At 42.2% G+C, this 16,905-nt stretch overlaps 2 protein-coding genes across 2 annotated transcripts; one reads left to right on the plus strand and one right to left on the minus strand.

Annotated features, from left to right (window-relative positions):
* The first annotated feature begins 1,673 nt into the window (after positions 1 to 1,673).
* LOC146964448 (G protein-coupled receptor family C group 6 member A-like) lies at positions 1,674 to 6,102 on the plus strand. Its single transcript, XM_085767370.1, has 6 exons — positions 1,674 to 1,861; positions 1,954 to 2,254; positions 2,419 to 3,225; positions 4,354 to 4,566; positions 4,649 to 4,766; positions 5,172 to 6,102. The coding sequence occupies exons 1-6, from the start codon at positions 1,692 to 1,694 to the stop codon at positions 6,095 to 6,097; spliced, it is 2,535 nt and encodes an 844-aa protein (XP_085623496.1). The 5' UTR covers positions 1,674 to 1,691; the 3' UTR covers positions 6,098 to 6,102.
* Positions 6,103 to 7,583: 1,481 nt separating this feature from the next.
* odc1 (ornithine decarboxylase 1) lies at positions 7,584 to 12,666 on the minus strand. The gene is made up of 11 exons (XM_085767150.1): positions 12,532 to 12,666; positions 11,496 to 11,644; positions 11,141 to 11,275; positions 10,835 to 11,008; positions 10,547 to 10,719; positions 10,222 to 10,438; positions 10,048 to 10,131; positions 9,712 to 9,874; positions 9,491 to 9,606; positions 9,168 to 9,382; positions 7,584 to 9,038 (listed from the first exon to the last, which is right to left on the minus strand). Exons 3-11 carry the CDS (start codon positions 11,237 to 11,239, stop codon positions 8,900 to 8,902), a joined length of 1,380 nt encoding a protein of 459 aa, XP_085623276.1. The 5' UTR covers positions 11,240 to 11,275; positions 11,496 to 11,644; positions 12,532 to 12,666; the 3' UTR covers positions 7,584 to 8,899.
* Positions 12,667 to 16,905: the final 4,239 nt, after the last annotated feature.

Genomic DNA, 16,905 nt, shown 5'->3' on the forward strand with positions numbered 1-16,905 from the left:
AGTGCATGTAAACACCTTAGTCCGACTGAAATCGGAGTTGAGAACTCCGATTAAGACACCCAGATAATGCGATTGGAATTCGATTTTCTCCGTCATGTATACACCTTAATCAGAGTATAACTGGACAATGCATGTGCGCATGCTCCACAACCGTAGAGAAGGCACCAAGTGGAGCAGAGAAGCCGCCCGAACCCCGCAAAGTAAAGAAAAAAAAAAACAACGTCAGCGCCGATTCAATGCATTTCACACAGCGCAACCAGCAAGAATGTTTTATTAGAGAGAGAGAGAGAGAGAGAGAGAGAGAGAGAGAGAGAGAGAGAGAGAGAGAGAGAGAGAGAGAGAGGGGAAAAAGGAAGCCCGTATCCTATTCACAGCACGCATCCAGCCCAGACTGACGCGTCTGGTCGGGAACTGCAGTTGAGAATTTATTAATAAGCTTACTAAGTTGTTTATATTCAGTTTTTTACGAGGTGACAGAGAAGTCAACAGGACAGGAGGCGTATTAACCCGCTGAAGCAACAACCGTCAGTTATTCGATTTCCTCAGTTGCATACATTGAGACAAGGACAGAAGTCCGACTTGACGCCAAAATCGAATTTTGAGCATAGCTCGATTAAGCTCTGCATGTAAACGTACTGATTGTCACCATATTTCATGAGAAGAGGTAAAAACATATATTTTATTTCAACTTTATGTGCAACCGAATATATTCACATTTTTAATCATTCATTAAAGACATTAACAGCATGTGCATTTTCATGTCAGACTCTTACTGCAGTTGCAGACAACTCATACATCAGGGAAGGCTATAGGCTAAACCTGCAGAAGACTATATATCTTCATACAGAGGGGGAATCGGATAAATAAGGTAAATGTTCAATGTACTCAGTACACACTCACTCAGTACACTCAGTACTACTACACTGCTCATTATACTTTAAGTCAAAATCTTAGAGTTACTTATTTTAAAATAAATAAAATGCTCTGATATACACAAACTTCATTTCATTCAACTTCATTATGACCATAAACAAACACATACAATTACCTTCTCTATTTATGTTTACTTATTCTCATTACATGAGCAAATCAACCAAATCTTCATCAACAGACGGAGTTCACTTTGTTCTCATGAAGATGTTCAAATTGTCTGACTCTGGGAACTCTCAAGGATTCTTGTTAAGTGATTAACCTTTAATGTGCACTTGAATTAACTTATTAAAATAATGTATATGATGATCTATGATGTCTTCTTTCTATTGTCTACAAATAATTCATTGAACTAAAACAGTTACATTTCCAACTCACATGCGTAACAGGTACCCAGTGCAGGTTATCTGGACCATGCTGCCCTCTCATGGCGTGCAGTGCAGTCTGTGCTTCGGCATTCTCAGGGTCACTGACCTCAGCCAGAGAGACATGAAACTCAAATTACTGTGAAGTATACCTGCCTCTTTGCGGATTGGAGATAGTTCAAACTGATAATGAATTGTATGTCACCGTGAATGAATCAGCTACTGTGAGGCATTCAAATCACCTTGCTGTTTTGGTCATACAATCTGACAATGCAAATGATCTTGTGTGACTTCCTACAAAGGGGCAGTCATAAAAGTGTCTGTCCAGGAACTTGGACGTACTGTGAGGAGAGGAGCGAAGCATCACCTTATGCCTGCTGTAACTCTGTGTCCAAGATGTTCCTGTTAGGGTTACTAGTCACTATCATGAGTGTATTTCACTCATGTGGAGCAGATCACGGACTACTACATGCATACTCTCCTGGGGACATCATCATCGGAGGACTTTTCCCTATTCACAGAAAAACCAACAGAACCACAGCAGCCGGACCTATCCACTGCAGTGCGTAAGTATGTGGAATCACTGAGATCGGCTCATTTCGCACGACACATACACAAAACTGATTTGGAAATTTGTATCCTTCCTCAATTTCCGCAGCTACGACTTCACAACATTCTTACGCACTCAGGTTATGATATACGCCATCAGGGAAGCAAACCAGAGGATTCCCAACTTCACCATAGGATATGACATCTACGACACTTGCGGAGATGTCAGCCTGGCCATCAGGGCAACACTGCAGCTTCTGAGGAACCAGTCTGACCCTCAGGGCTGTTTACTGCCCACAGGCATTCATTCTGCTTTACCTGACCCCCTGACAAAGGTGGTGATTGGTGAGCAGTATTCTGAAGTGTCAATAGCTGTAGCAAGGATCCTTGCTCTGGCATCAGTTACCCAGGTTTGTTCTTCCATGTTGATTACACTCAAAAAGCTTATAATCTAACTAGAGGGTCGTCTAACTTTACATTTGGAACAATACCAATAATGTTAAATGTGAATGCATTGCTGTTGAAATTTGCATGTAGGACAATACCAACATGACTTTCTTCCTGTTGGCTACAGATTAGCTATGCATCGACAAGCGAGCTGCTCAGCAAGAAGCTGAAGTTCCCCACTTTTCTGCGAACAATATCCAGTGATGCATATCAGACAAAGGCCATAGTTGAACTGGTGGCAGAGTTTAACTGGAAATCAGTTGCCATTATAGGAAGTGACGACGAGTATGGGAAGTACGGCAGCGACCGCCTCATGGACACGTTCAGAAAACAGGACATCTGCATCGAATTTACTGACATCCTGCCGGGGTACTTTTCACAGAACGGTTCAGAGACACATGCTCGAATGACTGAGTTGGTTGACACAATCAAAGAGTCCACCGCTGAGGCCATCATCATGTTCACCAAGGGTAGCAATGCTCAGCTCATCATTGAAGAAGCTATTAAATGCAGACTCAACAGAACATGGATTGCCAGTGATGCATGGTCCACCTCTTCCAAGATCTATTCAATGCCGGGCGTCGAGTTGGCCGGCAAGGTTTTCGGATTCATATCCAGAAGGAGTGAGGTGCCCGGTTTTGAAGACTACATCACTTCATCGGTCAACAGCACCATGAACCACACTCATGAGGATTTCCTGACTAAAGCTCTTTTTTGTTCTAATCGGTCTATGGAGAGCAGCGAAAACTGCCTCACAGACAACATGGATGGGTCTGAGCATTGTCTAAACCCAAGGTGCTGGGCCCAGTACATCGACCATTATACATCATACAACGTGTACTTAGCTGTTCGAGTGGTTGCTGAGGGTCTCAGACGCTTGCTGCAATGTGACGACCAACAGTGTAAAGGCAGACCCAAATTTACATCCTCTCAGGTACACTAAAGATATCTTGATGGCATTCTTTATTTTCTAATTTGTAATTATTGAATCACACTTTTTTGCCTTCTGGTGATTAGATAGGAATGGCACCTGCTGGGTGCAGTATGAACCCACACCAAGCAACTGGAAAGCTTGGGGTCATCCCTATTCCCCGGGTTCTATGTTCCCCGCATACTAAAAAAAGATTCTATGTTCCCCCTTTATCAAAAAATAGCAGTAGCATTATGTTGTTTTAACATCTCTAAACACACACAAGGGTTAGGGTTAGTGTTAGAACCTTTTTTTTGTAAGCGGGGAACATAGAACCCTTTTTCTGGTGAGTGGGGAACATAGAACATAGAACCTTTTTTGGGTAGTAGGTTGGTGTAGTCTATGTCAGTGTTTCTCAACCTTGGGGTTGGGACCCCCATGTGGGGTCACCTGGAATTCAAATGGGGTCCCCAGAAATATCCAGTAGCTAACTGATTTAAAAAAATATACTGATAAATATGTTGTTTTAATTTGATGAGCATCTTGATGGCTGTGATCACATGGGGTCACCAGAAATGTGTGATGTCAAAATGGAGTCACGAGCCAAAAAAGGTTGGGAACCACGGGTCTATGTGATATGCAGGAACGCATATCCAATTAAAATGCATAAATATATTAGTGTACCCACTGCAACAAAACTGTTCCACTCTGTGTGATACAGGTATGAACAGTGTACCAACTTAAAAAGCATAAAGATTTCAGTACAACAAATTAGACTACACCACTGGCCTATAGCATAGTGTGGCAAGGTGAAGAGGGCCCGGGTGGGGATTGAACCCACACCTCCCAGGTAAGAGTCATGCGCGCTTGCCACTTGGCCAAAGGGACATCACCTTGGCCAATTAGCCAGGGCGCATGATCAATTGGGGGCATAGTGACAGGAACCTCAACTGTCACAATAGCATAGGACCTCTGACCTCTGTCAAGAAAACCCAGCTCCAGGAAGTGACATTATGTGTCATTTGCTGAATACAGTCCTGAGGTCGAGTCAACACTAGGAGGTTGTGATAAAGCTGACCAACCACAGTTTGGTAGGTATTGTCTCGTCTCTCTTGTCATTTCAACAGTAGGCTGTAATTTTATTTGTTACAGCTTCTCATGGAAATCCAGAAAGTCAACTTCACTGTGGGCTCCACACATGTATTCTTCGATGCTTACGGAGACCCCAGTTTAGGATACGATGTTCTACAGTGGCACATGGACAAAGCCAAACAACGCACATGCATAAATAAAATTGGAGACTACTGGCCAAATGGGAAAATAAAACTCCCAGAGGATCTCGTTGAAAATATGCGCAAAATAAACGTAAGGTCAACATTTCATCAAATGTTATGATCTCCCAGAGTAACTGAAGAACATCATGTCAGACTGATTTTGTCCTCCAAAGGTGACCGTGTACAACTGCTCCAAAACATGTCAGCCGGGGCACGAGCTGACACGACAGAAGGAAGGGTGCTGCAAGGAGTGTGTTCAGTGTGCGGCCGGAGAGTTTTCCCGTGGAAATGGTGAGTGTAATCTATTTCAGTCAATTTAAGTGGATTTATCACTAAGAATATCAGATTTATATCACAGAGGAGAGTTGGGAGGTGTTTGATTATCTGTAGCTGAGTGTGGAAGTCCAGAACAAGGAAATTGTATTTATGTGAAAATGAATCATTTATTTATCGTAGACTATACAAAAATTTTCCTCCTGGTGGACAATAAAGATTTATTGTGTCGTATTTTATTGTACATTCATTTGCATACTAGCTACTAACTGGTAGGTGAGCTGACAGACAATCTCTTTGGGGATTAATAAAGTAATTCATATTCGTATTCGAACATGAGTGTGATCAGATGTTGCAGATACTTCCTCGTTGGGATTTCAAAACAGGTTGTTGCTCATGCTTTGTGTATTTCTGTGTTTGCAGGTGAGGAGTGTCAGAGCTGTCGTCCAAAGACTTATTCAACCCCACAGAGGGACGACTGTCTGAACAATACTCTTGAATTCCTGTCCTGGACCGATCCCTTCATCATCATTCTGATGTTGTTTGGAGGGTTTGGAATAGTTGTGAGCATTGTGTTCACCGTTCTGTTCACCATCTATCGCAGAACTCCCATTGTGAAGGCGGTGGGAGGTTACCTGTGCTTCCTGGAGCTCTTCTCCCTGCTCGGCTGCTTCTGCCTGACCTTCACCTTCACCGGGATGCCCACCAAGCTCTCCTGCATGCTGGGCCTGCCGCTCTTCGGCATTTCCCTGTCGCTCTGCATCTCCTGCATCCTGGCCAACTTGCTGCAAATCTTAGTGGGCTTCAGCTTCGAACTGAAGAGCAGGTCGTGGCTGAAGAAGCTCAATCAGCCGTTGGCCGTGGTGGCCGTGGTCTCCGGGATCCAGCTGGCCCTCTGTGTGCCGTGGCTGTACTTGAAACCCCCATTTCCAAAACAAGAGGTACTGAGCAAGACCATCCTGCAGCAGTGCGATAAAGGCTCCACTAAATTATTCATATCCATGTTATGCTACAACGCTTTCTTGGCCCTTTTGTGTTTCATGTTCGCCTTCCAAGGGAAACGGCTGCCAGATTTGTATAAAAATGCGAGTTTAATCGCCATCAGCATGGGGCTGTTTTTAATCATTTGGATCCTCTTCATCCCCATTTATCTCAATCTGTTCGGGAAGTACAAACGAGCTATAGAAGGAGCAGCCATACTCATTTCTAGTTACAGCATCCTCGGCTGTCACTTGGCCCCCAAGTGTTACATCATGGTGTTCAGGAAAGAGATAAATAATGAGAACGCCATCACTGAGCACATCAGGAAACACTATGAGGAGAGAAACATGGTTGTGGTGAAATCATGATCACACACACAGAACAGAGAAATACTGTACGTCTGTCTTACAGCTGGTCCATCCTGAGGAAACTGATCTTGTTTGATTTTACATTGGAATGAAAAGAGCTTCAGCAAATAGATAATGTATTGATGCTTCATATCCTGTGAGTTATGCTTCTGTCACTGTGTTCTCACCACCACTGCTGCTAAATAAGTAACATTTACATGCAGGTTCAACATTTGAAAACAAGTGACAATGCTGTTTTGTATATTTCCAATCTAAACATGCTGGAAATGTTGTGGCTAACTGAAACTTCCCATTCACCTACATCTTTTTTGTTTATAACATAAATCGGAAACAGAATCAAATTTATTGGCAAGCTATGCTACAAGGAATCTGACTCTGGTTGGCATAGCTCTCTGATGTTAACATAAAAAGACGTACAACAACTGAACAATAAGTTAAGAAGAATAAGAATAATACAAAAAAATAGTTAAATAAAATAAGATAAATAAAAAAAAATCTATTTTTTTTAACATATTGTCAAACATTTATACATAATACATACATACATTATAATCAACTGTTGTTTTTTGTGTTTTTTTATGTATATATTTTTAATTGTTGGGATTAGGTTGGGTTTGTTTTACGTCATTAGCACCTATTTGTCTTGCTACAGTGATTTGTAATGTGATCTTTTAAAATTTAGATTTAGATGTTAGAGAACAGTTACTTCTTGAAGGACAGATATGTTTATGTCTAATTATTTTTGTGAAAGCTGTATTCATGTATCTTGAAATCTCATCCACGGAGTACTCTTGTAAAACAAATGACTGCCTTTTGACATTCTGTTCAGAATAATAATAATTTAAAAAAAATGTAACCTGTGGTTTGAACATATTTAAATACAATGTAGCCTACTCTTTGCAGGGTTTATAAATGCATTCATTGTGGAATACAGGTTTGACTGGTAGTCCAGGTGATCTCTGTGTCATAACTCCCATGAGACACTTACTTTCTGCAGAGCTACAGGTACTAATGTAACTTTAAAACGCACTGTCGTGTCTGTTTGCTTTATAAATTGCAAGAAAAATACCAGTTTGGTTATTTGGTCATCATTTGCAATAATATAGTTAAAAGCCAATTTGGTAACAACTCTAACTCAAATTATTCATGAAAGAAATATTAAATAAAAGGATGTGCATTTACAATACAGTGGTTTTGAGGTAGTGTTGATTCTACATCGGCCTGCAAAATCAATTAGCTTGTGTGTCAGTTGTGAGTGAGAGTGACTGTGAAAAACTGAAATATTCCTCAATGGCACAGCCGTTGTTCTTCGAGTCCACTGAACTGTCTATATGCAAAGCTGAGCATGTAGTTCCCTACTGTGACCACTAGATGGGGCACACGGAACATGCTGTAATCTGCTTTTTAGCAGGTGCACAGCTCCAATCCAAGTGCTTCAATGATAATTTATGTGGCCCCATTAGTATAAAAACACACAGAACACATGTTTCAACTCTGCACCTAAGGTTTTATTTATTAAAAAAATACAAAACTTCAAAAAGTTTCCATAGGAAAGCATTATGAATAGCAATCCCATCTCTTTTGAGTCAATTTCAAATGAATGGTTACACACTGTTTCTTATTAATATCATGAACAGATTTCTTGCCTTATACAAGTTTAAAAAAAGGACAACATAAAAAGACAATAAGATAAAGAGGAGAAGAGGAGAGGGCAGTCTGCGTCTTGAGTCCCTGTGTTTTAAGTGTTAATCTTGAAGAGTTGCTGCTGGCGGCATCTGCAGCGTCTGGTCATGAAAGTATCTATGTCTCATTGCATGTTTCATTGTGGCAGTACACAGCCGTACTACACAGAGCACGATTAATGCATATTACATTTCCTGTGAGTGTACATATTCAAAACTCGCACAGGAAACAGAAGCTCTGGCCATAAGCAGCAGAGGAGCATCTATGGCATCTATTACTTAAAGGACAGTGAGAAAAAAAAGAATAAATAGTGTTTGAGACAAGGAAGCATCTTGAGGATTAACACTTAAGGGGTTCTGTACAGAAGAAGGAGATCATGGAAAATATAAATATTAACATAGCAGCCATATATTTGAGGATTTAAATCACCCCTCCAACCACCTCTTGGTGAGTTACTAGATAGGGATGTGACTTCAGCTGTTAACAGGGCTTTGAAGGGTCAGCAGTTAATCACCAAACCCCTACATTACATAACAGACAGCGCTGGTGACTGCCTTACTGCTACTATCCTTCATTATCAAATGAGCAGCATGAGTAACCCTTCACCTCCTGGACAAATGCTACAGTTTCAAGTGTTGTGAATCCTGTGGTGATGGGAAACCTTCAGCCGACTAGTTTTGTGATCAACTTGAAAATCAACGCCTCACTAGTTTATTCCAATTCTGCAAATAGATTTCATCATGAACTACAATACTCCAGTTGATGCAGTATCTGCCCCAGGTTAGGGCAGTAAGACTGCGCTGCAAAAAAAAAAAAAAAAAAAATTCAAGTACAGAGTTGTTGCCCTGTAACACTCTGCCCAGAACCCATAGAGACACTCAGAGTGTGATTCAGCCTCATTACATTGAGGGTTGATCCCCAGCTTCTATACAGAACACAGAAAGTTTGTGCAACAACATGTCCCTCTCATTCTCCTGTCAAGTAACTGGCCTGGAAATTTCACGTACATTTGAGGAGAAGAGGAAAGGAGGGGGAAAGGGGGGGGCCCAGAGAACCTTAGCAAAAATTTAATAAGAAAAGAAAAAAAAAGGGTGCGAAATGTGGAGAACGCTGCTGTGTTTAAACAACACGGGTCTGGCAAGGCTTGGTGGGCATCTCCAGGCTGCTCTCTTGGCCACAGCAGGCCGACACCTCGAATGGGCCGACCTCCTCTGCAGGAGCTGGGACGCCCTGGGAACAAATCTTCTGCGCTTGTTGCCTAGAGGAGAAAGAATTTCACTTTTAATTAGGATTCTCTTGGAGCACAAGATGCACTTCAGCCTGCAAATGTTGCTAGGAAGACACAATCCGGTGTTGCACCACTTTCAACTTGTCTGACGTCACTCACCAAGCGAGGCGGGACATGACGTAGTGGATGTCAGGTCTCTGGAAGCCGTTGAAGGTGGAGGAGGCGGCCATGGTGTAGGCACCCATGTTCTCAAAGACCAGCCAGTCTCCCACCTGCAGGTCGGGCAGGTCGCACTGCTCAACGATGCGGTCGAGGCCGTCGCAGGTCGGGCCCCAGATGCTGCAGGGGTACATGGCCTCGTCTGGCTTTGGTTTCTTTTAGATAGGAAGAGACAAGACATTTAGCATACCCATTGGTTTCCATCTTTCATATGTATGAATGATGACTTTACATTGCCATTTTCAACCTTTGTGTTCAGTTACCTTGTGTAGTGTTGGCAAGCAGTGTGCATGGTCAAAGAGTATACAGTTGAAGGATCCATACACTCCGTCATTGACGTAGTACATCAGAGTCCTGTCATTGGTCCCTTCGTCCTCCTCTGTGACAAAAGCATACAGAATGTTATTACTGAGCGAAGACACAAAACTGACGTCAGACTGAACTGTGTTAATAAAGCATAACTTTTCTAATATAAGGCCGTTACCGTCAGATGAGGACTCGTCGTCAATGATGACCTTCTTGGCAATGATGTTGACAACCAGTGTGAAAGCAGAAGCTACGTAGAAGCGTCCTGGCTCGGAAATGATCCTCACACCAGAGTCAGCGGGGAAATACTTGTCCAGGGCTGGGTTGAGTACAGCTGTGATCTACAGGACAAAATGTGACCACACATCAATCTAAATGTTTTGTTGCGCTACTGACACTGGCTGCATTAAGGCTATACTGCCTTTTGTATTTGTATTTACCAGCCTACTATATGTTCAGCCGGTGAAATACCACATCATTTAAGTGAAAAAAAACAAAAAAAACAGCATCTTACCTCCTCAAATTTGAGTTCTGTGTTGTCTGAACCAGGGAAACCACCACCGATGTCCAAGAGATCCATGTTGAAGCCAAGCTCATCCTAAAGATGACGAAATTCAGTCTTTGATTAATTTGCTGTACAAATACCATGATAAGTACGTTGTTCATTTATATTTCTGTCCCAACTCACCCCCATGTGAAAAACACAGCGGGCATCAGCGATGGCCTGCGCGTAGGTCTTGGCATCGGTGCAGCCGCTGCCGACATGGAAGCTGACACCGATAACGTCCAGGCCCAGCTCTTTGGCCCGCTCCAGAAGGCCTCGGCAGGATTTGAGCTGAGCTCCGAACTTCACGCTCAGACGACACACTGCCTTCGAGTCATCCGTGGCAATACGCAGAACCAGTCTGGGCACAGAATGGAAACAATGTTAGTAAAAAGACAAAAAGGCTGCAATATGAATAGACAAAGACCATCACCCAAGCTTTCAGATCATGGACGGTTCAGAGTCTTACTTGGCATTGGCATGGCAACGGGCCACCTTCATGAGCTCCACCTCACTGTCAAAGGTCATCATCTGGATGCCATGGGCAGACGCATACTTGATCTGAGAAACCTGCTTGCAGGGGTTGGCATAGATGATCCTGCTTGCATCCACTCCAAGAGACTGGACCAGCTGAATCTCCGTCTGCACAGGGACAAGCACACATTTAAGAACACGGGACACACAGGCTGTTTCAGATGACTACCAAGACAGCGTTACATTCTGAGAAGTTGTAGCGCTTTTTCCCCCCCCAACACACCTTGCTGGCACAGTCAAATCCACTTCCCAGAGATGCCAGTGTCATAACTACGGCCCGGCTGTCGTTGCATTTGACAGCGTAGAAAGGAGTCACACGAGGCAGGGCCCTCAGCCAGCGCAGGTGTTTCTTCACCACGTCGCCCAAGTCACAGACGTAGAAGGCATCCCTGTCATCCTGAAATTAGGTAGATGAAAGGAATGTATTTAATAAAAGCATATTTATATGTGTCAATATACCCAAAGAGAATACACACTACTACTGTAATTAAGTCGATTATGTGAGTAAAAGTCAGCACAGCACACTTACCGTCATGGACTCGTTAATCTTCTGCTCGACAATATCCCGGGCACAGAAGCCCTCCTCCAGGAAAGAGAATTCCATCTCGGTGGGAGTGGTAGTGTTCATGGTCACAAGGAGGTCTTTTGATAAGTCACTAGACAACTGGAAGAGCGAGGAGGGGAGGAGAGGCATATTGAGAATACATTCAGCTTCGAGAACAGTAGATTTAGTGTTCTTCATTACTCAATGGAATGAGTCAAACACTCAGAAAGTTAATAACTTTTAACTTAATATAACTTGTAATTAATTACAACCATTATCAGTGTAATATGGTAATGCAAAATTGAATCAAACACCAAGCAACACATTTTGATACACTTACTTGGAATTGAAAGAGATGGGATTTTGTGTTGCAGTTCCTCAGGTGCAGAGAAGCCAAGGCGGTTCACCAGTGAAGTTAAATCCCTTCAGATAAGACTCAAGGCCAGGGCCTGCTGAGTAGCCAGTGTGTGATTTTCTACAGTTCTGATTCTGTGGACAAAGAGAGTTGACAGAATTTCAATATTAAAAACGGTGTGGACACTTCTTTGATGAGATTTAGACTCATGATCAAATCAAACCAAAAGTCATATATTCATTCAATTTTACAATTTTACATCTATAATTTTGGAACAGAGTTACGGATTATTCGGTAAAAACTCGTATACAACGTGTCACTTCGTACTCTGTGGTAGATACATCCGGACTTCCTCAGTCTTTAACTGCGCACCATTTTATAACTGTCTCATGACAACTTGACACCATATGCAAGAAAAGTCATTGAAACGACCAAACGCTTAAGCCCCGCCCAGTCGGCATTAAACCATTAAGCGAAAGGCCCGCCCTTGAGCTAAAAAAGACCGACACGGAGATGAACCAATCAGCAGCCAACGACTGACGCTGACGTGAATATGCCGGTTCCGTCTCCGTGCCATGAGGTGATCTAGCAGTGGAAGTTCCCGTTAACGTGGTTTATTGAAGTTAACACAAGCTAATCAAAAACGTGTTCTGTGTAACGGCGGCGTATCAACGTCAATGACTTTAAACAATTACCACATCAGACTTACGTTACGCCACATAGTTAGCAAGGCTAGCCTGCACAGATAAGATAACGTTAACGGTCAACCAAGCAGCCGCCTGCCACACCGGCCACGTCGTGATCTTAGATAACACTCGGCTCAGTTTTGTAATATATTAACGTTACGGCTTCTGTGTAATAGTAAGAATACCGAACCCAAGTGACTTCTTCTAATTGTTCTTTTAAAACCGCCATGACGAGACCACCCTGCTAGCTACCGTATGCTAATGTAAAATGGACTAGCAATGTGAGCTACAATGTGACGTTCTTGGCTCTGTGATATCGAAGAGTCTTTACGTACCTTAAAAAGCATTTACAAAGAGTTTGTCCATTAGACCAGAAAGCTGGGATAAAAAAAAAGGAATACAGCAGTTCCCCTTCACAATGAAGTCCGCTGCCGGAGGTGGAGCTTCTCTTACAGCTCTGAGACTGAAGTGGAGGCTAATGAGGAGTCTCCTCAGTATTTATAGAGAGCGCGTTACTAAGGCAACGCAGCCAGCTGAAACCGCCCTCCCATCCACGTAGGAACCGGTTTAAGCTTGTCACCTCATCCACATGGTGGGAAAGACAGAAGGACAGACAGAGAGACAGGGACCGCTAGACAGCTACCACATGCAGATTACTAAATGTAACAGCCAATTCAAACCAGGCTCTCAACAATGTAAACACCTAATAAAAAGACAGACAGGGCTCATCATCATGAACCCTGGCACACACTGCATTGTTACACAAAGTTTTCTTAGCCTACTTCATAGCAAAAATATTTTTCTTGTCTTGATTTTAATGTTAGGAATTGTCTGGATTTGATGCTTTTCATAGTTATATTGGTTATTTTACCTGGTTTTGCAGTGTTGTTCAAATTAAACAATAAATCAAACAATATAGGCATATTTTTATGAATGCATTTTTTATTGAATGGCTTGCAATCAATCAAGAAAATTAATCATTTTATTTAATCATGAAAATATCATTATTGTAGAGCAGGCATGTTAAAACTCCACAGAGGGCTATGTGTGGCTGCACGGTTTTCTCCCAACCAAGAAGCAGCGCACCACACTGGACTCTTGTAATCAACTGATCTCAGTCTTCAGAGATGGTCAAACTGTGTGCTCTTGATTGGTTGGAACAAAAACCTGCAGCCATACAGCCCCTTTGTGGAATGGTTTGGACATGCCTGTTATAGAAAGTGCCCTTGCAGGTCTAAGACGATGGCAGTGATTGTCAGTGCACGCTCCCATGCAGGCCAGCTGTGATGGAAGGAACCTGCTCTGCATTTGTGTTAATCTGGGGGATGCTCACTCACGCCGGCAGACTGCAACAGTCTGCTGCCCTCCACACAGGCTCAGTCTGAGTTCTTGACCTGCCTGATGGGATTAGAGGAGATCACAAGATGACTCGTGATGGCAAGGTGTCAACACAGGAACATATGTCACAACGTCTCTCAATGAAGCCACACAGTGAATGCACCCATGAAGATTTATTGAGCGCAAATGGGGAAAATAGTGTGCAGGATTAGACAATTCTCTCATTGTGCTTGTAGTTCTAAGCAGTAAAATGGCTTTCACCCTTACCGCACAGTCTAATCAGTCCATATATTGCTTTCATAGACATTTGGTTTGCAAGCAGACATTACCGAATGGAGGAAAATGAAGAATTTGGTCAATGTGACCCAACAGTACATGTGGAAATGTTGCACAGACACCAGTTCCAGGATACTAACAGGAAACTTTAGGGCTTCATGAGGACCACATATCTGTGGGCTTAACTTAATATCTTTTCCAGGTCTTGAGGCCACAATCAACATGGCATTCTACTCGGTGCACAACAGGGTTTCCATTCAAATCTTCTGCAGAGCTGGTGAGTGAAGTCATGCTTTCCAAGCAGTTTAATTATCAAAAAGAAAAAAAAAGCAGAGCCCTCTCTGAATTTATCAAAAAGTTAAATGGGGTTAAGTGGCAAACTTGTATGATGACACAGTCTGCAATCGTTTTTATACACTACAGTTTTCCCTATGGTCCTGCCCTGAATCTGAACTTAGCAGGCCTCCCTTAAGTGAACCCCATGCCTCTCAGGCAGGATGTGGGCTTACACTTGGGGAACTAATTTATTTTCAAAGTTCAGCATCACAAGATCACAGAACCTAAAAATGAATGAGCAAACCACTACAGTTCTTCCCCTTGTTTCTGTTTTTGTCTCTAAATGTCTCTTTGTCCCTCACCCCTTTTCTTGTGCTCCTCTTATCCGTCCCTTGTTCTGTATTGACCTCTGTTATTATTACTGTGGACCGTTGTGGTCTGACCCCCACATATACAAGGGTTCTCAAAAGACAAGGGTGATGATTGTTGTGGGCCACCCACGACATACAGTGCAGTGGAGGGGACTTGGTGACTGTGTGCTTGTATTTCCCTGGACTTCTTTGTCAACTATAGTCACACAATGAAATGCAGCAGTTCTCCTACAGGCTACTACCCACCTCGGTTTGCCTAACATATCTGGTGGTGATAAGCAAATTAAACAAGCCGCCACTTTCCATATCGTAAACTGTAGGTTTCTTTATTAGGAAAGAGTGCGATAAAGTTTACACACATCATCTCAGCACCATGCAGTGTTTTGGTTACATCATGGTTGACATGGTTTGATTTGCCCAGCTATTACGCATGGTTTATTGTCACCTAAATATAATCATGTGGCAGTATCCTGCCTATAAACACACGCAGTTCATTCATGCCTTTCCAAACAGCTCGGCGGCTGTGGGCTCAGCAGTGGAGGATTGTAAGTGTTAAGTCTTCATAAGAGGTAGAGGCTTGACCTCGATATTCCTCAGCATTTTTGACTGGCCCAGACAGCTATTTATGAGACCGGAAATCTTAGTGTTTCTTTGCATAGCCTTAGGCTCATATGAGCAGATGGTACCTGATGCGTTTTGTCACTCTTTTGACTATGATTCACTTGTCATTCCAGATCAGACAGAGTGACTTTGATGGGACAAACCCCCATCCCCGTCCCCACCCCCCCCTCCCACAAGCGTGTTGACACACAGATAGCCTAATCAACTTAAAACTCTGATGACGCTACAGACTCCAGCTGGGTAGAGTTAAAACGGTAGTACCACACACAGTCATGACTTGTCAGCCACTACAGGGAAGCGCATTGTTTCGAACCACACTGTCAGTCCGGCGCTAACCTGAGGCCAGCCACATCAGGGCAGGTTTGTCACGGAAGAAGAAGGAGGCGCAACACATCAAACATGAGTCTATTTACTGTAACAAAGACCTTTCAAGTTAATTATTTTCATGGAGATACACACCCAGTTGATGGTTTGTAATTTATATGCTGCTGCAGTGTCTGACATTTTACCACAATAACTTAAAAAAAAAAGTAAATTAAACGTTAGGTCTTGCGGGACTCTGTCGACCGGCCTCATCCGCTCATTCGCTGCGGCTGATGCTACACTTGTGCTTTCTTGACATCTTGTCTAGGTAATCCGTTTTTAGATGCATGTCCTCACCCTCCGTACCACACACATACAGAAATGTCATTTATTTTTTAAAGGGCAGCGTTTGAACTATACTCCTTTTACTGCACGCTGCTGGCATTTATAAATGGCTCCCTACCAACAGTTAAGTCACCAATCTTGCTTTGCTTCTGTGTTTTTAAAGTTGGATTTTGCTGAACAGGAAAAACTGTGCTGCAAATGGCATATAAAGGATACTGATCATTTATTAACTATTTATTAACACATGATTTGTATAAGGACAAATGTACTATTTCTTTAAAAATCTATTGTCACAATTGTCCAAAGTTAATAACAATGAATTTGTATAGTTCTGTTGTGGTTTAATGCAATACACCAAAACACAACTGTCAAACTGTGGGACAACCAAATTTCCTTAGCATCACAACCAAACATTAAAGACTTTCACAGATTACAAATGATTTATAATAGTTATTATTTATTATAGATACGTAAGCTACAAATGAAATAAGGGGATGGAACAATCATTATAATAGAACAGGATAGAATAGACAATACTTTATTGTCTACTAGTTGTAAAAGACAGAAATTTGTCTTTGGCATACATGTGCAGGAAATCAAGTAATATTAATAATACATTTTATTTATAAGGCACTTTACATTTGAAAGCAAATCTCAAAGTGTTTCAGAAAAAAGCATAAAAGGGGATAAACACGCTAATAAAAGGTAGGCTACACTAAAAACATATCACATCCAACCAAAGTCACAAAAATGCATTTACATAAGACAAAATGAAATCTATGTGTAAAGAAAATGAGCATCAGGTTATGTCTGACAGAGTATAAATAAATGTTTTCTAATTACAAGTTGTTCAAAGCCTAGGGGCTCTGTCCCTGCTGACTGTGTCTTTGGAGAGTACACAATATAACCACACAGCCTCAGGCTCTGGCAAACAACCTGCAGCTGTATCATTTAACATCTGTATTGCCAGGAAGTTAAATATGCACAGTGATGATATCTCAGAACAAATAATATAATGACTATATCACTGTTACCAATGACAATAATTACAAGAGTAACAAGAAGAACCTTTCATGTAGCTTTTCAAAACAGGCTGCAACAGAGGAGCATTTACTCATTATGTAAGAAAAATGCTCAAATATTACAAAATGTGCACATCAACCTATCAAAGTATTGCTT

This window comes from Trachurus japonicus, chromosome 22, assembly GCF_045865225.1.
Source record: "Trachurus japonicus isolate A0001 chromosome 22, Traja_1.0".
Taxonomy (NCBI): domain Eukaryota; kingdom Metazoa; phylum Chordata; class Actinopteri; order Carangiformes; family Carangidae; genus Trachurus; species Trachurus japonicus.

What these genes read in the sequence shown, in the direction of transcription:
- LOC146964448 (XM_085767370.1), top strand. Translation starts at nt 1,692, where the DNA reads ATGTTCCTGTTAGGGTTACTAGTCACTATCATGAGTGTATTTCACTCA. An exon ending in GGACCTATCCACTGCAGTGC is followed by an intron (nt 1,862 to 1,953) that starts GTAAGTATGTGG and finishes CAATTTCCGCAG; the next exon opens with CTACGACTTCACAACATTCT. An exon ending in AGAGTTTTCCCGTGGAAATG is followed by an intron (nt 4,767 to 5,171) that starts GTGAGTGTAATC and finishes CTGTGTTTGCAG; the next exon opens with GTGAGGAGTGTCAGAGCTGT.
- odc1 (XM_085767150.1), bottom strand. Translation starts at nt 11,239, where the DNA reads ATGAACACTACCACTCCCACCGAGATGGAATTCTCTTTCCTGGAGGAG. An exon ending in AGATTAACGAGTCCATGACG is followed by an intron (nt 11,009 to 11,140) that starts GTAAGTGTGCTG and finishes ACCTAATTTCAG; the next exon opens with GATGACAGGGATGCCTTCTA. An exon ending in GCTTGCCAACACTACACAAG is followed by an intron (nt 9,383 to 9,490) that starts GTAACTGAACAC and finishes CCTATCTAAAAG; the next exon opens with AAACCAAAGCCAGACGAGGC.